General features: G+C 44.8%; 1 protein-coding gene across 1 annotated transcript in view; it reads left to right on the plus strand.

Moving 5' to 3' along the window:
- Positions 1–2597: 2597 nt before the first annotated feature.
- LOC114877304 (unc-112-related protein) overlaps positions 2598–22630 on the plus strand; it is a 31795-nt gene continuing 11762 nt past the window's right edge. Inside the window, exon 1 of the mRNA XM_029189700.2 lies at positions 2598–3166. Within this exon, the coding sequence (XP_029045533.1) occupies positions 3028–3166 (139 nt within the window). The 5' untranslated portion in view covers positions 2598–3027. The remainder of the gene's footprint in view (positions 3167–22630) is intronic.

Genomic DNA, 22630 nt, shown 5'->3' on the forward strand with positions numbered 1-22630 from the left:
CATCCCTGCATTCCTTCCATCCCAGCATTCCTTACATTCCTGCAACCCTTAAATATCCCTTTTTTTTTTTTTTTAACGTGGTGGAAATCTTCAGAAAGACACCTTCAGCCCCCCTGGGGAGGGACCGGAGGTAGTGTGGGATTTTTACCCACTAAAACCACCACGGTGGCCTGCACTAGGGCGGTAGGGAGGGTCCTTTGACCCTCCGCCATGTGCCAAATTCCGCCGACATCGGGGGCCACACCCGATGGCGGCACTCCACGGACCGCGCGTAGTGGAGACCGGGGCCCCAGCCCCGGATCCCTACGGGATTCCTTTACATCCCTCGTACTGTTACATCTCTGCATTCTTTTTATCCCTACACACTTTTCATGCCTACATTTTTTTCATCCCTACATTCCTGACATCTCTTCATCCCTTACACCCCTACATTCTTTTCATTCCTACACTCCTTACATCACTTCATCCCTTACATCCCAACATTCTTTTCATCCGTACATTCCGTGCATCGCTTCAACCCTTACATCCCTACATTCCTTACATCGCTTCATCCCTTACGTCCCTACATTCTTATCATCCCTACATTCTTTTCATCCCTATATTCCTTACATCTCTTCATCCCTATATTCCTTACATCTCTTCATCCCTTAATCCCTACATTCTTTTCATCCCTACATTCCTTATATCGCTTCATCCCTTACATTCCTACATTCCTTACATCTCTGTATCTATTATAATAAATATATTATAAAGACTGCTTCGAGTAAAGGTAAGTAAAGGTAAGTTACTTCCTTTTTTCGCGAAATTCTTGAAAAATAGCGCCCCCTAGCGGCAAATATTTGAACTAAAATTTCGATGTCGAACCAGCGCCCTCTGGTGGCGAAAAAAGGAACTAAATCTTGCTCGATTTCTGGCCCTCTTGCGGCAAAAATGCGAACTAAAATTTCGATGTCGGATCAGCGCCCTCTGGTGTCGAAAAAAGGAACTAAATCTCGCTCAATTTCTGGCCCTCTGGCGGCAAAAATGCGAACTAAAATTTCGATGTCGGATCAGCGCCCTCTGGTGTCGAAAAAAGGAACTAAATCTCGCTCAATTTCTGGCCCTCTGGCGGCAAAAATGCGAACTAAAATTTCGATGTCGGATCAGCGCCCTCTGGTGTCGAAAAAAGGAACTAAATCTCGCTCAATTTTTGGCCCTCTGGCGGCAAAAATGCGAACTAAAATTTCGATGTCGAATCAGCGCCCCCTGGTGTCGAAAAAAGGAACTAAATCTTGCAGAATTTCTGGCTCTCTGGCGGCAAAAATGTGAACTGAAATGTCGATGTCGAATCAGCGCCCTCTCGTGGCGAAAAGGGGAACTAAATTTGTATAAAATCGCAGGCCTTATAGCCGTAAAAATTTCAAATAAATTACAGGGAGGTACTGGGATGTATGGAATGCAGGAATATAAGTAATACAAGGATGTAAAGGATGCAGGCATATAAGGGATGCAGGGATGTAAGGAATGTTGGAATATAAAGAAAGCAGGAATGTGACGAATGCAGGGATGTAAGGGAAACAGAGATGTAAGGGATGAAGAAATGTAAGGAATGTAGGGATGAAATGAATGCAGGGATGTAAGGGGTGCAGAGATGTTCGGAATACTGAGATGTAAGGGTTGCTGGGATGTAGGGAATGCAGTGATATAAGGGTGCGGAGATATAGTAGAATCAGGGATGTAAAGAATGCACACGGGAGTAATAAAATCAACACGTTCGTCCTCCTAATGAGTTTATTCAATAAGCTACGAAGATAAATACAGTAAATTGAATGAACGCAGATAAAATTATATAAATAAGAGGGAAAAGTGAAATAAAAGGGGTCCTCGGACAAGGCCAAGGAGAGGAATACAATCATAAATGTTTGCCACTCCGCCGACTGCGGAAAGTAGGAGACGACTCCCTACATCTTACAGTCGACAGACTGTAGCGCTTTGTCGGTTTCTTTATAAGTCGGTACTATATAGTAAAAAGGCAAGCAGTAGGTAAAAGAAGAATTCTACTTATGTTACTGTACACTAGCGCTGTAGGAAGTAACTGAGTGAAGTTTGAAGTAATCGTAATAGATAACATAGTATATAAATTTTGAATTTAATGTATCTAATCGAGACTAGTCATAAATTTTATAGACTGTACTTATAGAAATAAAATAACAAAAGATGCCATCGCGCGTAAAAAAGATCTTACAGATCAAGGCTGCACATTCAATTTACTCTATTATAAAATAACATTTTAATAAATAGAAGAATTAATTACGTGTAGAATCTGCCTTAGAATAATCCTAAGGTAGATATGGTGTGCCAATATGTGGAAACAAGAGGCTACGTCAGCGAAGGAAGAAAGGGCCGAGAAGGACGACGAGCACTCGAAGGCAATAAAATAGGAAAGGAAAAACGACGAAAGAATACGGAGCGGTGTCGGTCGACGGGAAGGGAAAGGAAACCAAGTTGTGTGACGGGTTACGCGCGAGCTGCAGCCGCGTCGTGGCGGCAGAAAGGTGGAGGAGAACTGCGCGCGCATTCCGAGCGCGCGTCTCTTGTAAATAGTTCTATTCTCGGTAAGAGAGTGTAGCTGAGCCGAGCCGAGCCGAGTCGAGAGTGTATGTAAGGCCAACACCAGTCGTGAAACCAGCTGTGGGATCGGGGGGCTGCCGATTGGAGCGCCTCCACACAGAATTCGGAACGAATTTGTATGACTCCGATTCGAGACAGCCAGTGTATCGCAAGTGCTGCGTACACTTCGACGTAACGTGTTGCTCGAGAATCGCGAGATCTACTCGAGTGATTCCGGTGTACAATAATTGATCTTTTATCGAACGACGATCAACGTTAAAGTGTATTCGTGGCGGTGTCAAGTGCCGCGCAAGAAATCATGATTTCTGCACGTTGATAAACGATCGTTCCATTGCGCTCGAGTGTCCGGCACCGAAGGTGTACACGCGGCAGTTTTGTTTTTTCACATTTCACTTTTCAACTCTCGATCGGGAAACGATGTATTCCGACGGTCACGAAGTGGACGGTAGTTGGGTGTTGCGTGTCTACGTGACAGATCTTCAAGTGGAGAGGAGCTTACGAGTAAAAGGAGAATTGCACATCGGCGGTGTCATGCTACGACTGGTCGAGGATCTCGGTGAGTTTCTCGAGCGCATATCTATCTCTGTTAATCTTTCGCGTTTAAACACGTCCGACGCGTTTCACTGGCCGCGTTCAAGCGCGCGAACATTTAAAATTCAAACCATCTCCGGTTGATCAATTTATGACACGTGATAGACGAAACGTGTCACGTGATAAATTTCGAATCGAAGATGAAAACGCAACGTGTGCGACGGCTACAAAAGGATGCTACGCCTTTCATAAAACTGGACTTACGAGCGTGCAGCAACAAGTTGCAGGATTATTAGCGTGTCGCTGTAAGGAACGCGACTGCTCGCGAGATGCTGTCTCCCACCATCTAGGTGAACACGAGCAAAGCGTGCACACCAGTGGAAAAACTGGACGGTCGAACTAGTTTCGCCATGACGACGAACGCACGGACGCGACTGACTCCTTTATATGCTAAAGGGAGCTCCCACAGTTCCGTAGAGAGACGAGGAGACACGTGAGACACCGGCGGCCGATTCCTATGTCTCGCCGCACGTAAAACGAACACCGTACGGTCACTTTCCTCGTGGATAAGCGTAACCGAGTCCTGCTATCTAATTCCCTTGCCAATTGCAATTTCTTCTACGAATATATCATCTTTTCCTTTTTTTATTTCCACCCCTTCACCTTTTTCGACTTTTCTTTCATAATATACTGCCAACGACCGGAGAGACTGTCGTTCGATACACCGGATAATTAGCCCCGTTTGGAGTTGGATAGTTTCAGCCTCGACGAATTAGCCAATTTCGATCAATTGAGCGAACCGTAGCCCACTCACGGACGAATAGACACCGGGGTGTATATCGCGAGCCAACGGTGCAGTCTGGTTGCACAGCTGTTTTAAAAAGATATCGAGCAAATGCTGTGCAAATCGTCCGTGAAATTTAACATGAGTTTTACTGCGATCGACCTCCATATATGGATCCTTGTTTCCGGTCAAACTCAGTTTCACGAGTGGATAAATTCGATTGTCGAAAAGAAGGAGGATAGCTGAAATAGAAAACGCTTCTGTTGATCTATTTTCCCATCACCATTTACGTACGCATCGCTATAATTTACACCCACGAGCGATATCGGTTTCCTTTTTTCATCCGTTTGCAGCTTGTTTGGGCGAGCCTATATAGCGTATAAACTCTTGGTACGCGCCAGGCCCTCCTTCTATTAGGCATCAGTGTATTTTCGGCGGTGTCTTACGAACACGACAGAGTTCAACCGTCTCTGTTCCCCGTTTACACGAGAAGGACGGCGAGTCGGGCTTATTTTAACTTGCCGTTTCCTCCATCTGATTTTTCGAGCCGGCCTTCTGCTCGTTCGGTGCCGGCCGTTTCTTCGATCCTAAAGACGACTACGCGCGCTCCTACCGGGCGGAAAGGGATCCTACAGGGGCGCTCGAACCATTATCCCTTCGTTAAATCTCGCCCTCTAATCCGTAACTTGTAAGCCCCATTCGTTCGAGATGAAAAACAGTTTTATAATATCTGGGACTTGAGAAAAATGATAGTAGGATGCAATTTGGCGAAGTACATCGGTTTCGATGCAAGCTACTTCCGGTGAAAGAAGATTTCAAACTACACTGTTTACTCGTAGCTCGTGCGACAGGAGATAACACCTATCTAAAAGATATGCCCTTCTATGTACATTAATGATAATTTAACACGAGTGCCGATACATGACGGCATTTTGGTTAAGGTAACTTTCTACGTCGACAGGTAGATCCTTCCGAATAAGTTGCTCGTCGAATCGATCAATTTTCTCGCCAAAATAGCGCAGGTACCGAGCTCGAGATTTCGAAGATGCAAGAAACGAGCAGGTAAGGAGGATTCGGATGGTAAAAGAGCTTTTGTTAGGTGGCCCTTTCTTGCCCTTCCAGCTTGACAGGTTACCGTAGTCGTACAGGTGCTCGTCCATCGCTTTCAGACGCTCTCTTACGATGGCAAAGCCCTATGGTAAATCTACCGGGTGTCCCGCGGAGCTGGTTCGCACTGGTTGTGCGAAATCACGTAGCAAAGGTCGACGTTCGACGTCTGAATAAAGCAGCGAGTTTGAATGCTATTGAAATTTTTCTGAAAATTTCTGATCCGGAGTCGTCAGTGTTAAACGCCATAAAATTTCACCCGTTTGAATATATATATTACGAGATACTTTTCTCGGCTATCTTACGATCGACTGGTTAGTTTAGACAAAAAGCAGTTGAAATTTACATTCTGTCGCCGGGAACGAGGGTCGTATATTCCTCTGGCATTTTGGACGGCGAAATGGGATACGTGCTACGTACACTTTTCTCTTTCCTGGAAAGATTTAGTGTACTTTGCATACAGAAACGTGGACGCTGGAATGCCGCTACGTTGCGTCATTGAATAGCGCTGTAACTGGTTGCAAAACGGCTTCCTAGCGATTTTCGAATGCCATCGAAGACGACTGAGTTTCGGAGGAAAGACGAGCCGAGTTGGAGGCATTGAAATATAGACGGAAAGCAGATCGTTCGATCTACGCTCGTATAATTAACGTCCGTCAGGTGGACGACACGTGCAGGGTGAAGAACGCGAAAAGAAGTCGGAGACTCGAAAGTACCGTACGTCAGTAACTCGATGACAAGACAACATTCTTCTCGCGTCCATTCCACGAAATCGAACGAGACTGTTGCAACAAATCGTTTCAGAAATTTTGTTCAAACCAACGGCGCTTTGTAAATCTTTCCTTCCTCGGAATCCCAAACTTTCCGTGAGATTACCATTCGTTCTCACGCGGCGTACCTCTGACCATTTCTCTCCTCTCGTTTATGGGAATTCCTGAAACAAGGCGGGAAATGGTAGAAAATCTTTCCCCGAAAGATTCACGGCACTTTCGTCCGGTAGGATCGGTTCGTGGTTTACGACTGCAAAGAGAAGCGGTGGTCGGCGCAGTCGGATAGAAGAAAAGGTGACAGGGCCGCAGGTGCCAATGTTTATAGTTGGTTACGACACGTAGCATTCTGTAGGAGTAAGAAAAAAGAAAAGGAAAGGGTGATAGAGAGGTCGAAGTGGAGAAAGAGCGAGCGGACTCCAACACGCGTGGGCACTCGAACGCGCAGCCCGCCTCTGCGCGAATTTTTTACCTTTTACTACCCCGTTCAAGTGTGACGCAGGTAAAATCCGTACACACGACGACTTAGAGTGCCGAGAGAGCCACTTAACTCGAATTATCTGCTCGGCTTACGTGTACAGGATCGGATTACCCGCTTCGTAATTTTATATTCCGGGCTACCTCGTACGGTTCGCGGGAGGATCAGCGTTCCGTCGAAGCGGATTTCTTACGAAATTGCAACCCGTTCGAACTCCGACGGACACACGAAACTCCTACCGCTGATTTCCGAGTTATTCAAGCCAGTTCGTGCTTCGTGTCATTTTATAGCCTTGATACATAGTCGAGCATTACGTAAGTGGCTCTAATTGATCCTCCTCGGTTTCTGAATTCATAGAAACACAAGGATGGATGAAGTAATCGATCTACGAGTGAATGCAATCTACGCGCAAAAGTTGACTCGACTTATGGATCCTGTTTGCGTTACGAAACACCTGAAATGTCTCGGATGAAGATGAGTTTCGGCAGGATCCGTTCCACGGACGAATTCTACGATACCTCGCGTCCTCGTCCTCGATACCGGTCGTTTCTCTGCTGAAACTGGTAGTTACCAGGTGTAAAGTATCGAAGGTATTTATTGTAGTTGCACCCGGACCGTTTCGCCATTCGGAGGCAAGGTCGTTCTTACGGTACTCGCCGAGAGGCGTGTGTGAGCTTCTTTTCACCTTGCCGAGACTTCGGTACCAGTGTATTTATCACTGTTGCTCGATCATCCTACATCGTTGTCTTATACGTGCATCTGGAACCGGGTTACCGCCTCGTTGCACCGATATCCTGAATGCCATGTAGTCGTCGGGATAATAGGAATGTTGAAATCATTGTACCACGGATGAATATTAATTGAGACTTCAAGACTAATGATAGAATAATGTAGATAATTTAATTCCAACAAGGGACATTACCCAATCGACACACGCCGATTTTGATGCCCTTTGAGTATAATATAGAACTGAAAAAAATATTTGACACGTATTTTCTTTTATCGGCAATCGTCCATGCTGAAGGGGTGAAAATAGCCCTCAAGGTTGGGGTTGCAAAACATATTTTCTTGAATATCTCAGGTGTAGGCGAATATTGAAAATGGAATTTGTGTGTTTTTGAACAGCACATTTTTCTATGTAGCCACATTATTGAAAAATATTTTTGTATAAAAAATATATTGAAAAAATAATCTATTTTTGTCATTTTTTTCACCCCTTCAGCATGGACGATTGCCGATAAAATAAAATACGTGTCAAATATTTTTTTCAGTTCTATATCATACTCAAAGGGCATCAAAATCGGCGTGTGTCGATTGGGTAATGTCCCTTGTAAGTCTTAATCACACGATTATAGAAAAAGGGTATGCAAATACAAACATAAGGAAAGATACAACAAGGAGTAGCAAAGAGTTAAATATCTAGCATCATATTCCTCACTTGCCGTCATTATTCATCGCGTTGGTAAGACTTTTTATCTCTCGTATGCAGAGTTATTTCTGCTAGACACGTTCCACCATGCCCCGTAGTCTGCGTTCCATCGAACATGTCCTCATAGAAAGAAAAATGAAAATAAACTAAGTCGCTTATCGTTTCTGCTCGAACGTCTAGCCATGTGTTATGGAAGCGTTCGAGTTATCTCTTTGATTATGGAAAGGAAGAAAGCGCGAAAGATTCATCACGTTCCATGGTCGCGATAATCCTATTTGCACGGGACAAGGGATGCGATAGCGGCCGGGGTGGAACATGGCCTTTTCTCAGAAGGAACTTAAGAAGATTAGCTACCACTGGTCGGTTTCCTGGTGAAAACGTGAGCGGATACGAAGCGGATTCGATGGAACCGGTGGTGTCGCAATAGTAGACGACTAGCGTAATTCTAATTAAAAATTGTGTCGAGGTTGGATAACAAGAACTATACTCGATTTCTATGTTCCGATAACCTTTGCTTCTAGCCTTGATCTTTAGCTGCGAATGATGCACTATTAGCTATCGAGGAGGGAAAAAAATACGCTCGATAATTGACTTCGAACGCTATCGATCATTCCGTAATCGTTAAGTAAGTATGCTAATAAGTAAGTTACACGTTGCTACTCGATACCGTTGCTGTAATAAGCCCCAATCGCGTCGATGATCATCGATCAACGATTTTTACAGCTGTTTTTACAAATCGTAACCGAGATATGAATTCTTGTTACTCCATCGAGAATTTATCGTCGAGTGTTCGTTGTGATTTCACGGAATACTCATTTCAGAAGCTTTTTTTTTCCTCCTTTCGCTGAGTCATACCGGACTATGATACATACTTTACTCCAGTTTTAAGTTACACCACGGTTGCGGTGCAATCCCCTGGAACGGGCAGTGATCCACGCGTTTCTCTCGGATATGAATAATTCCCTAGGGCGTGAGTGGTAGTCAGTTTTTAGCGTTTCACAGAACACGCTCGACGAGTTTTGTAATTGGCTGAATCATCCGCGAGAAGAAGTTCTTTTAATTAAATCGAATACCGAGGCGGTCTGGACCAAGGTCCGGTTATTCGAATATGAATTTTCTACGTCGTGGAAACATCTCTTCGTGACTTCTTTTTAAATCTAATTTATTCGCAACGTCTTCTATTATACAACTTGGTCGATGTAACGAAGGAGTAACGCTTTGAAGCAGGAGGATCGAGCGTTAAAAGGCAATAAATCGGAATGAAAGTTTCGCAAGTTCAATAGTACGAGACGTAGCTGGTCTACGAGGAAACGGTTTTCGACAGAGTTTGTTCGGTAGCCAGTTGGCGATGCTCCAACATCAACGACAAGGAGAACACAGAAAAGAAAAAGAAGTTGAGTCGGCACTGACTCATCGCACAGCTGTTGATTCACGAGTATTTACCGCCTTTCGGAATGTTGGAAGAAAATTCTATCAGAAATGCGTATTCCTCTCAAGTGTCGTCGACGTTAGTAAAATTTTCATATAAACAAAAGAAACCTCGATACTCAAAACTATTCGTGCCAGAAACACGATTCCACTTTGCAGAATTCAGCAAGCAACTGGCACGATGCTCGTGTCAGCGTTACGTTACGTATGCATCGTAAATTTTGCATATTTCGTTAACTCATCGATAAATTTACGCTCCTCGCGTAATGTTGAAACGGTATTCGAATAAAAGCTACCAGTTTTATTGAAAGGATAGAAGCGTTCGAGGAGGAAGTAACATCCATGCTGCCCTTAGGAATTCCTTCCCTCGGATAAGATAAACCGTTCAATACTGGCAGGACTCGAAGCGAACGGGTTCCTAACACCGATAGCACTGCTTATCGTAATCGATTATACGGCCTTCTTTCTGAAGAAAGGCATTCTTCTCAATTACGAACGCAGTTTGTGAAGTCATCAAACAACGGCGCTAGTCTCTGACACCCCTTTTCGACGTTCTTTCGAATGGTACCAGTAGCAATGCTGAAAATATCGAAGAAGATGGTGGCAAGTGGCAATTCTCGGTCTCTGGTAGAAACCGACCGAAACCTTGACTGAGTGACTTCATTATTGCGGTTTAACGGCACGAAGGACGGGCCTTATATGGCTGCGAGTCGGTTCAACGAATTCGTGACTAAGTAAGTATGTTTTATATCGAATAATTTCTTCGTTCTTTTTATTTTTCAACGAACGTTCGATAAATAAGGGATGTTTCACAGGTCGGGACACACCCGGAAGACCTACCCGAAGGTCACTCCCTTCTGGTACAGAAAAGACCGAAGGAAATTTCCTGGATGGTTAGCTGCAGTCGTGACTCGAACGATGACGGGATCAAACAGACCACACCTTTCTTGAAGACCTTCGCGAAGACTAATTGTTTCTTTTAGAAGATGACCCATTTGCTACGTGACGTTGCGATATTGTCAAACACTTGGCTGTATTTTTAAAATAAGAATAAAATAATTCTTGGTACACCGTCTAAGGGCCTACGAGCTTTTGTTTCGCCTTATCAACTGCATAGGATGGCAGCAGTAAACTTTGATATTTCCCTTGGCCGGCGCCTCTGTATCTCGTACGGGAAATAAAGCGAGAAGAATTGCAGTTTGTCGAGTCACTCAGCGCGGTCGTGATGAAAAATGAGAATGGGAAGAATATTTTATTGCATAGCGATACCAGCGAGCTTCCTATCGGTTGTTTAAGTTGTATCAGAAAGGTCGCTCAGGCTGTTCGTGGAAACGATACGTCGCTAGGGAAGATTAGCGGGAAAGAGCAATTGGTAAAACGTAATCGGAAGGCGTTGTTTTTAAACGGGCTTGGTTTTAAATGACAATTCAGTCGTGATTAAAATTGCGACCAATCAATCTGGTCGATCGATCGTATAACTTTATTGCTACTTTGAATCAGTCGGATTGTTAAGCAATTGACGTAGTCAATCGACTTGACCGATATATTTATATCCCTACAAGAAAGTTATTCTATTTCAAGGTACTTTCAAGTTTAACCTAGCTATTTGAATCGGCAAAATATTTTTTCAAATTATCAGTCAAGTTTATTTTAATATTTCTGACACCATCGTCCGAAGTGGTTTCTGAAAAATGACGCGATCGCTCGTAATCCGTCAGTTCCATCTGTCTGGCTGGGATTATGCAGCCGTTGTTACGACTCGAAAGCAGTCATTAAAATCCTCTTGGCTCGTACCCGGGGCAGTTTACGCGGCCCGGAAGCACGTGAAACAGCCAGACGTGGGCAGAGGCGGGCCTTTTCGTCTTTCCCGTCGATCTATATAAGGCGAGCTTTCTCCGACTTGTTTACGAAATCGTACGATGATTTCACGAGAATGCGATAGAAACGATGACGATCAAAGCTACCTGATTTCGAACGAACGGAAATCTGTTCATTGAAGTGACGATTGCTAGCACGAGGTCAATGAAATAATCAGCAGCATCCTTTTGGTAAATTTCGCGAATTTTTGGGTCATGAGCGAGTGTCAATTGAAAGTGATTTATGCCAGTGATTGCGTAGACGGGAGGAAAATTGAAGAAGTGATGGATTCATTTAGATGGACAAGTGAACGAGCACTTGCGAGAATATTAGTATTGTGAATGATCCGCAACAGATTTAATGAGAATCAAGAATAGGATGTCTCGGGAACTGCTTTCTGTTCTTCCAAGAATTGAACCCGGTCATATTCTCGGTTTTGGAAGGCAGCCATGGTAACCTCCTCACTTAAATAACAGCAATTACATAAATCGTTTGAAATTTGATTTTCAAATTCAAATTATCAATTCGTAGATATTACTCCTAATTATTATCAAACTACGAAACGATAGCGATTACTCATTCCACCCACTAGTGATAGGCAAGGTGTTAATAAACGCATCGTTCAACTGGTTTCATCTTTCGAGCTGTTCGAATGAAATACGCGAAATATTGATCCCCGGCGTGTTGTAAGCCGACTCTCGATCGCTCATTGGTGGTACAATTATAACGGATGTGTTCTCCATCGCGAGCACATTACGACCGACATTCGACACCCCGGCGAACGTATAACGAACCATGGATACGCATACCGTGGCACGTATTTACGCGTTCCAGTACCATGCAATTGCATTTTATACCCCTTCACCTTTCTATCGGGAAGTATTTCAAAAAGTCCCCTTCCAAACAGTCACGTTTTTATCTATCCACTAGAACTTCAACAGAAATATTCCCGAACGTGCCACGCTATCGCAAATATTTATTCTGAGCATAAATTCCTCGAATAGAAACACGATTCTCGTTAATTCAGATCGCATAATTGACCGAAGCGAAGCACGTATAGCGAATCGTTTGAATAAGGCCACTGTATTGCTTTTCGAAGCTTCGTGATCGGCTACGTTCCGATCTACGCTTAGAATGAAAAAAAAAAAAAATGAAATGTACACGGCTAAGGAAGTCACGTGTGCTCTGCTCGATCGGTTTTATTTGACCCACAGTAGGCTCGCGATGAACGAACCTTTGTCCGTGAGATGCTGCGCTCCGAACCCGATGAGAGCGAACTGTTATCGTTCGTGAATCGGCTATCGTGATCGATGTTGCCGCTTACGACATACCCGGCCATGGCGTGGAACGTTTCTCTCTGCTCGTTCGTGCGAAACGATATTTCAATTTCTTACGGCGGTTTCTTTGGACGACGACGAAATACGCGAACTTAATTTCCCCTCGGTACGACACCCGGTGGTCCGCAACTGATCGAGAGAACCGGTCGATGTGGCAAACATCGGCAAGTCGGTTACTAAATCCCTCGAAATATTATATCCCATTAGCGACAGGAAGAGGGATGATTCATTCGCATGGCGGTTCCATCTTTCACCCTATATTCGTTGCATGTCGCTCACGCTTGTCATGGGTTTTGCCAAGGAATTGCATTATCCTGTCGACTCCTCCATTGCTTAAATTGCGATCGTCGTTAAGCTTCCGTGACGGAGAAGATTAATGCGTCCTTGGTCAGTTTCGCGTGAATTTAGATTCGACTTATATCAGCGTAATCGTTAAACGAGCAGATGATTCAAACGCGAGCAATTTCATGCAGCACCCATATGCACTCTGATGAGATTTTAAGTGGATGCACGCCTACCTGTCCGTACGAACAGCTTGACCCTACCAGTTTCTCGTAATACGGTGGGAAATAAAAGCGTTCATAATGTAGAAAGGCGGGCACTCGCGAAAGAGGAAAAGACAATGGTACATTGTGCGTCGGCAGGAACACGCCAGTCTGCTGGGTGCACAGACTGCATCCGTTTCTGATCCGTCGCGAGCCTGTATACACAGGATGTCTTTGAGAATGATGGTCTTAACACGTTCACCGCCAACTGCATTTTCGCTCACTTTTTAGCGCATCAAAGAATTCTTTCAAATTTACAAATTCTCGCCAATTCGTCGTGGGCCGACTTTGTTTTTTCGGCCTTGTGACTCAGGCTTCGGTCGATCTATATCACGGTCGCCCTCTCTTCGTAATATTCCACGGAAGTTAGTTTATCAGTCCTACGAGGCATAGAAGTAATCGACCTTTCGCATGAATGGCATCATTGACAAGCTCGCGAAAAACCCTCCTCCGTAAGATGCGCGCTTATGCAACGGATGCATTTTGCGGGGAGTGCATCTAGAATCTGAATTTCGCTAGAATGGCGCGATGAAAAGTGTATTCAAGATCGTCGAGCCTTGTTGCAATCAAAAGGACAGGTGTAAGGAAAATTTGTGAAGATTGTAATTCTATTCGTCGATAATATCTGCGGTTGTCAAAGGTATAATGCAATTCTGTTCGGATGAGAATCCGTAGCAAGGAAGGCGCAAAGCAATCCGGAGCCTTGGTACAATTTGAATACGACTATCGGTCGCGTGACTCGTCGTCGCCGACCTTGCGGCTTCAGGTACTGTAGACACGGATGGTTGACCCAGTGTAGAATAAAAATCCATGCAAAGTAAAGAGAAGAATAAGGTGTATCGGTTGTGTTACACGTCTCGAAATGTTTATCTTTCTCAAAAATACATGGCGCGAACCTTGAAGCGGGAAGAACTGGAATGGGTCGTCGAGATCGAGGTCTCGACCGTGGCACAGATATCGTTTGAAATTGTGCGGCACAATTTTAATCGAGGTAGAAAGCATTCAAAATGTGTCATAACGTAGATTACATTACTTTTTTTTTCCCACCTTGTAATTGGCTTTTAGATAATAGCAGCTTTCACGGTGCAAAAACACCGCTTTCTCTTGTTGAGTTTAAAAAAAAATTTTCCCAAGGGAAAGTCCATTTCTGTGATCACGAAGTGCATCTCCGTGCATCCGCAATTTCGTTGAGTGCATACTCGTGTACTCATATGCACCGATCGAGACCGCACGTTGCATTCCTAGCATCTTGGCAAAGCGCCCAAGTGCATACCTGGATTACAGCCGCTGATTTCATTCTCTATTTTTTCTCTTCCTCCCCTTTCTCCGGGTAATCTCATCGTTTATCTTCCTGTTGATACAAGGCGCGCGACGCCGTTGCACCCTCGACGAACCGCTTTGCGACTCCGCTTCCATTCGCGTCGACGAAACTCGCTTTGCTGATTCGTTAAAAATATACACGGTGATTCACCAGAAATATATTCATTATTTTCAGAGATTTCAAGGTCGATTCTATATTTTCTCAAATGGAATGTCCACAGGATTTTAAGCATACCGATTGTCAGCCAGAAAGATAACGAGCCATTTTTTAACGTCTTCGAACGATCTCTTGGACAGAGTTATCAGCTTGTATCAATATTATGCTCCGCGTGTATCGCAAGCAGTTTATTCTTATCGTAATACTTTCTAGCTGGAACGTTGATACCCTCGGTGAACACGCGTGCAATATCATCGTCTGGGCGCCGTTCGCTTTTGCTAATTACCATCCTCGTACAAAATTTCCGACCAGACTACCTTGTTTACCAGTTTTCTATTATCGTTCTACTTTGTTTACGTAACGCGGTTAACTTGAAATTATCGGCTCGTCCGATAAGTGTCGTTTCGTATATCGCAGCGATTCACCGTCCGAGAATTACTGGCAACTTCCATTACAATCTTTTTTTCTTTCTATCACAATTTTAATATACCACCAAATTGTCCAAACGAGCAATCCAATCTTTCCTTTTTTTACCCGATTACTTTATCTAAGGCTAGCGATACTGCTTATCGTTCGAGCAGATACGTTGTACAAAAATAATCGTCGTCGCGTACGCGTGCAGAAACGCATAGATTCGAAGACTCGTTGGTTCGATCAGCCTCTGTGCATCCATATTCATACACGCAAAGTCGGTTCGAGTCTAATGCGTCGACGTGTATGCAAGACTTGTCTCCGACTGTACGAGCGGTGAACGCGTAGGCGAAACTCGCCTCTTGGTTTCCATTCACTCGAACGCCTTCGTGTCCATTCATGGTGTTTAGTACGTAGTATGTCGGCTCTTGTCACGCATACCGCTTCATAAGCTGATAGATCACAGGCCGAATTGGCTTCCAGTGTCTCTAGACGCTGGTCACCCGACAAAGGATCAACGATAATAATCATTAGACGACGTATGCTTATATGCAGTTAAGGTATGCACAAATGTTGCATATCAAATGGATGGTTTCGAAATCAGCTGATGGGATTCGAACATGCAAAAGTATCAATAGTATTTATTCCATAAAGTCTTCTAAAATATCCGAGTACAAAGCCCGTTATTTATCGGGCTTTTACTCGTTCCGTCGTATTTATAGAGGACGATAATTAAGCGCTCTTTCACAGGAGAAAAAGTCTGAATGGCGTATGAAAGGGTAACGTCTGACAGTGATGCATAGCGAAGACAAGAAGGGTAATAATAATAGCCGATAAGTCAGTCTTGTTACAGCCGATCGGTACGATGTCTGCTAGTTGCATCACTCCAGTGATCCCCCGTTCGTGTCCGTAAATTGCGATTTTCTCGGCCCACGTGCGGGCAGATCGAGCGACAACCGTGATCTACGCAATCCTTTCAACTTCCATCGCTAGTTATTCTTTCATTCCTGTCCATAAGATCCGTACGCGTTGCCCCGGCGCCCGTTTTATGATTTACGGCGATTGATAACGCACGTATCTGTCCGGCTTATCTGCCTACGCGATTCGACGTTACCCCGTGCTGTACAAAGAGAATGGAATCGAAAGGAAGTTTCATAGCATCAGATCGGCCTGGATTTCTTTGAAATCAGAAATCTATCTTTCAGCGTTAATACATGGAATGCCTTTGGTCAATGCAAATATTCATTGACTTCCGAGAAGATAAACGATCTCCTCGATTGCATCCAAACTGTACCATTGCGCCCTGATGGATAAGCTAACTCGCGACCCAGATAAGTCGCAGCTACCCGAGATCTGACCTGCTTATGGCGAAGATCATTTACAGGTTTCTCGCTTATGTACATGGTTCGGAGCAAGGGAACGAATACACGTCTCGAAAGATTTACCGTGGTGTAAACGTGCCACGTACCGACGTACATATACGTCGAGGAGGCTGGATACTAGGTAATTACTCACGATCGGTAGTGCTCTAACCAGCGCGAATAGGAAACAGAGGAGGGCCGAAATCAGCGTTCGGTCACGAGTTTTCAAAGTATCGTGCCTAGTCGTGTCTAAGATTATCTTACGAATTATTCCTGACATACGTGTCACTGGCTGCAACGTGTTAAAGCACGAAACATTATGCCATCCGCGAGTAGTATCGCGTTCTTTGTCGACGAATATTGCTTATCCATCCGTTCGTGCCGCGAAGCGTTGGAAATCGGATCGTTGCTTTTTGTCGGGAAATAGTGAAAAATTAATGAAGCGACCGGCAAAAGCGTTAAACGGTTTTCGCAGTCGGTGACACACGACGGGGTATTTAACGTAGTCGCTACACGCGTTCGAACGAAGCAAGAAGCGCGTGGCTCGCGTATGAAAGGCTTCCATTCATCGTGATACGAGTTTCTGCGTCCAGAAGAATGCTAACGAGATTGTATAATTGCTTCGGGCATGATATATTAATGCGCGTTTACATGACAGCCTCGGTGGTGATCGCGAATGCAACGATCGTACGAGGAAAAATATGGAATCGCGAGCTGCCGCCGCTTCCGGAAGCCAATCAGCTATGTCTTCTATCTGCGTCGAACGTCTGGATTCTTTGTCTCGTGCTTCTTTTCCTCTTTCACTGGCTTTGCACTTTGTACTTGGAAACGAGACGGTTTTCGTAAAAAGAAAAAATGAAAAAATGATACAAACTCGAAGCTGCTCTATAGCGTGGCGCGTTTCTGCATAGACAGGAAACGGTGTTACAGGGAAAGGGGAGCCTGACGTCAGCGGAAGTGATGATACTCGCGAATATGCATAGTTAAGGATGTGCAGCCGCGATAAGGGGGACAGAATCGTTCTTTCGAAACGCGTGGACGAAGATACATATCCATGTTTCGTAAACGAATTTCCTCTCGCGCGATTTTTCCAGACGAAATACCGCGACTTTTCGGAAGTCGCAGTTTGAAATACGCGAGATACTCGATAGATAAATGTGCCGAGCTTCGCTAGGCACGCGAGATATTTCGTCGCAAGAATTATTTACGGTATGCCCGACATGGCCGTCGTAAAGCTGGAGGACGTTCTTTTTGGTCCGCGCTGGAACGTATCGGGCAGCTCGTGACGCTCGTAAAATTTTACATCGGGCATCGAAGGATGTTTACAGGAAAAGGTGGAGAGTTCCTTCTTTACTTCTGACGAAAACAAGGCGCACCAAGCGTAAGAATGAAAAAAATATATGAAAAAGAGCGATATAATCGTAAAAGAGGGGGTTAAATGAGAACCGCGAGCAATTCTCAGGAACAGTTCAAGTCTCAAGAGATCCCCATTGAAAGGACTAAATTATTAAACAAAAAAGAAGCACCACCACCCTCGCGCTCTTTCCATCCGATCGATCGTCTGCCTGTACTCCTCCCACGTTGTTCGAATATTCGTGCGGGACATTGCACGAAGACAGAAAGTCTACCGGCCACCCCTGCGAGGGAGAGCGGCGTTGAAGAAGGAAAAAAAATGATAGCGTTCGATGGTTGCGTGGCGAGGAAGAAAAGTAGACGGGTTTCTTTCTTTCGGTCGGGAGAGTGGACGATGGCGAAGACAAATTGCTCGGGGAGCTCAATCATCGGGTATGCGGCAAGAAACGACTTCTAGCCGCCAATATACACACCGGAGATTGTTAATGCGTCGGGGAACTATATATTTCTTCGCGCGTTCTCTCCTTTCGCCGCAGAGAAAAGTGCTTCCCTTGAAAGTTAATCTTTTCCCCAATGAACACCGATGTATACGTCCTCGAAGAACGGAGGACAACGACTGTTCATTTAATTTTTTTTTTAAATCAAATCGAGGACACAAGGCGGTCGATGGAAATACCACATGTCGAGTTAATTAAATCGTTCGCGATATCCGTGCGAATCGCGAGCATCGCCGACATCCTGGCGATGTCCGTTCACGGCTGGCGCCTGTGAATGGACTCGCGACTCGCGTCGGATTGATATATTCCTCGCAATCAACGTGCCTGCCACGTTTCCGGTTCAAGGTATCGCTGTCCTACGCAAACAAAAGCTACGAGAACAACGCGAACCGTCGAACAAGCCGTTTCGAACGCTTAACGAAGGGACAATGAAACACTTTCTCGGGATAAACGCGATAATTAGCCCGGTATGCGGCAGGTATGCGCGAGCAACGTGAGAGAATGAAAGAATTCACTGACAAAAGAGCTTGGTGAAAAGATTCCCGAGGCGTGCGATGACGTAAGAACTATGCAAATCGGCGCCACGGATATTTGCGTTTCGCAATCGTTGGTGGAGAGTTTAATTGCGCGTCTTCGGCAGCGGATCGCGTGAAATGTAAATCTGACGAAAATACGCGATGACGAAGAGACAACTGCGAGCCAAATAATTTCGACTTTAATGAATTCACAGATGGTACGAGGTGACGATAAGTTGAAATCTAAATGAGACTTGTATTTAATTTTGAAAGAGGTTTTAATAACGACGCGTGTTTCGTTAATGTCACCAACCCCTAAATCAGGGAAATTAATCTGAAAGGGTTAACTCGCATATTCAGCGTCGAATTATCAGAGCGAACCGTCGCTTTCCGATGCAACCGAGTGCAACCAGTCGGGAACAAGGAAAAAACAGATTCGCCAACAATAACTCGGGGCTACGAAACAATCGTCCTCCATCCCTGTCGGTTCTTCGAGAAAGCGAGGAAGTCGCGCGTATAATGAAACAAAAAGAGGGAATAAGCTGTTTCTCTCTGTCTGGCAGTGTCGACGTACCGGAAGTGCGAGCCGGTCGTGCATCATTACCGCGCGCGTTTCCCGTGGAACGACTAATTGCGACCCTCTTCCTCTTCCCCTATATTTCGCCTAGTCTTTCCTTCGAAACGCACCCAGACTTTCCCTCTCCTTCTCGTTTCTTTTTTCCGCTCGTTTTCCTTCCTCAAGAGCAAATCGTGCGTTCATAACGAGGACCGGTAGACGAAGTTCGGCCAGGGGTGAAATCGATTTCAGCAGCGGTGAATTCTTGATCGTCGGTTAACGAGGAACATTAATCGAGTGTGCAACCCCCCGCGGAATTTTTATTTATTTATCGAGGGATGTTGTTAAGTTTCACTTGTAATTCGAAGGAGAGGGTTGAAAGATCCTCTGTATAGTTAGTTAAAATTTCTAAACAGAAGTTGAATGCGAATAACCAGTTGACTCCAATAATAGTTTTCTCCAGACTGCGCCCCACTCTTTTTCCAACCCCCTTTTTGGGTCTCTATAAATACGTACGCGTGGCCCAGTTTTCTTTCCTACGGCGAAGGAACCAGCATGATGTTGTCGTAAAACGAAATTATAGTATGACGCCATGTCCTGGTTACAAGCGGGTTACAAAATTCGCGAAGGTCGTTCAGACGCGTTTCGATCATCATTTTTAACATGTACGTTCGAAGATGGTGTACGGTTACCGGGAACCATGTATCTGGACAAGGATGATGATTCCTTGGATTCATAAAATAAAATAACGATGACGTCATTCGGAACAAAAGGGTTAAAGTCGAACACGAGTCGCAAATAACCACATCCGGACAATCGTACAAAACAGAGGCGCCATAAAGGAGGACTCTGGCAAAGTTATTTTCTCCTCACCGGAAGTTTAACGTCCTCGATCCTTTCTCCGATCGCTCATCGATCGTGCTCGACAGCATTGGCATTATAATTCGACGTGGATGACCCATTGTATCTAAAAAACGTGGTCACGCCATTCGGTCGGTAAAGGATTGCTTATTTCCAGCGAACGATGGATATAGCCCGAGCATAATAGCTCGGCTAAAGGGGTGACATTAATCTAGGGAAAGTGTTCTACGGCTTGAATTTCAGTCTGGAAAGCTGGAAATGTTTGTTCGTCGCGAATATTTTGCGAGCGATGGGCAACGATCCATCCGTCTGGTGGACGAGCCACTGCGGGGTCGTTGTTCTGACATTTATTGTGTTCCCTCTCTCGTTCTCCCCGTTCCATTCTCTCTCCCTTTCTTCCTTTTCCTCTTTTTCCGTCCTCTTGTGCTCCTCTCTCGCCATACTCAACCGCTCCCTGCTTCTTCATCTATGTAATTGCGTGTGTAGCGTCATTCGCGGGATCACCGACGCGCGACGTTATTTTAACAATTCTCGAGTGATCAATATCATAGTTGCAAATTAGTCGCTATAACACTTCTATTATTAGATATTAATCTCAGTGTTTCGTTCGCAATTTTTAATAACTGGAAATAATTAGAGCGAGCTGGCGATCACGGTAGCCGCGGGCTCGACAGAGATACTAGGCTAGATTGTGCTCGAATTTCGTAAGTATAGCGATAGAATCGGGTCAGGACAGAGCACTCCCTTCGTTCGATATCTCCTATCTATCTGAAGATCGATACGATAGCGTCGCGTGGGTCCCGCAGGAGGAGTAATCCATTTCGCGATCTACCTTTCTGAATTTTCGCTCTAGCATTTGTAGCATAAAAATTAAAATTGCTAATTAGGAAACAACCTAGTGACCTATCACACTTTACCCCTTCCAATCTTCTTTGGAATATACTAGGAATTTGAGGAGACCTTTTCAACCACCCTACCTATACAAATGCCAGCTTCCAAAAAAAGGAAGAAACCTCTGCAATAAGAAATGCATGCTCGTGTAACAGATGTATATCTCGGGAGCACAATAGCTTGCCGACAGGATTTGTGTCGCGGATGGAAAGTCGTAACGAGCAATAAACGTCGTGCACGAAAGAATGCTAGGCGTTGCTGGGAAAAAAGGGTCGGCGAGGTGGTTAGGCAAAAGTGACTTCAGATAACGCTACAGGGACGTATCGATTTCGTTGGCCTTTTGCTCGAACGTGGGCAGATATATGCGGGCGTGTCCGACCAATTGAACCACTTTTTTTCGAGCGAAGAATCTATACGTTCAGTGGCGTGACTAGGATTTTTGTCTAGGACGAGCTAGCTCCCCTTTACTAAGAATTTCAAGTAATTCCGTCGGCGTATACGCCAATGTATAGGGGCTTTGATTTGTCAGAGAAATTATGGAACACCAAGTTTCTTGAAGGATAATTATTTCGTCGGTCGATAGACTAAATAACGTTCAATGGCGTGACTAGGATTTTTGTCTAGGACGAACTGGGTCCCCTTTACTAAGAATTTCAAGTAATTCTGTCGGTGTATACGCCAATGTATACGGGCTTTGATTTGTCAGAGAAATGATGGAACAATGAGTTTCTCGAAGGATAATTATTTCGTCGGTCGATAGACACTTCCGGCTTTTCCGCCTCGAAGAAGCTAAATCGCGTTATTTGCACATAATACGCTTCGACGTTCGTCACGCGATTTTCCACCTACGTTCCCATGAACGCGGCTATTCGACGACAAAAGTGCACTTCCTCGAGGCTGGGGTCGTTTCGAACAGTATACTCGTGGAATCTAAAGATGCGCTTTCGCCCACGCAACGTTTCCACGCGGATGAAAGGTTAAACAGAGTTATCGTGGATAAAGTATCATCCGTTGGGAAAGGCTAAATTCGCAGTCTCCCTTTCGTTATTTCTGTATTAAAAAAGAAAATCGAAAGAATTCCAACGGATCGATTCGTTCCGCGGACGGAACGGAACGAGGTGGAAAGGACGAGCGTGCGTTTGCAACGGAAACAGTTACGTCCTTGACTCGTTAATTAAATTCAGCATACATATTCATTCATTCGGTCGGAGGAAGTCCATACAGGTAGCGTCATCGTTCTGCTACCAGTTGCTAGTTTCGTTCGTCGAAGAAAGAGAAAAAGGATTATGTTTGACGCGTGTTGTGCGTCATCGTTTAGGAACACGTTTTCGTTAAAGCCACTTGTCGTTTTCTTGTCCCCTCTGACGGCAGAAGGCCCACAGGCCATATAGGAATGTTTCGTGTCGCGTTCGTCTAAAAACGGAGGACAATCTGATGTACGCAGACGCCACCCTTTTATGGAAGGAAAAGTCTGTTACGCGTCGCTTGTTTCCATTCTTATCGGGTCAACGACGATCGCGCTTACTCGAAATAGAACGGAGGAATATCAAATCGGTCGTCGAACGTCCCGAAAGATTTGCAAAACAATTATTTTTTCGATGGGCGAAACTAGGTCACCGATGAACGTACGGAAAAAGTGGATCGAAAAGGAGGGCACACGAGTGGCAATGATAGACGATACTCATCTACGCGCGTCGCCTGCGTAATTACAAGACCGCGTACACGCCCCCACAACCGTCAGATAAACCATGATCGCGTTGGGTTATTTAAAGCTCGGCTTTATTTAGTCGTTCTTGCGATCCTCCTCGTAAAACGCAATTCGAGCTCATCGATCT

This window comes from Osmia bicornis, chromosome 15, assembly GCF_907164935.1.
Source record: "Osmia bicornis bicornis chromosome 15, iOsmBic2.1, whole genome shotgun sequence".
NCBI lineage: Eukaryota > Metazoa > Arthropoda > Insecta > Hymenoptera > Megachilidae > Osmia > Osmia bicornis.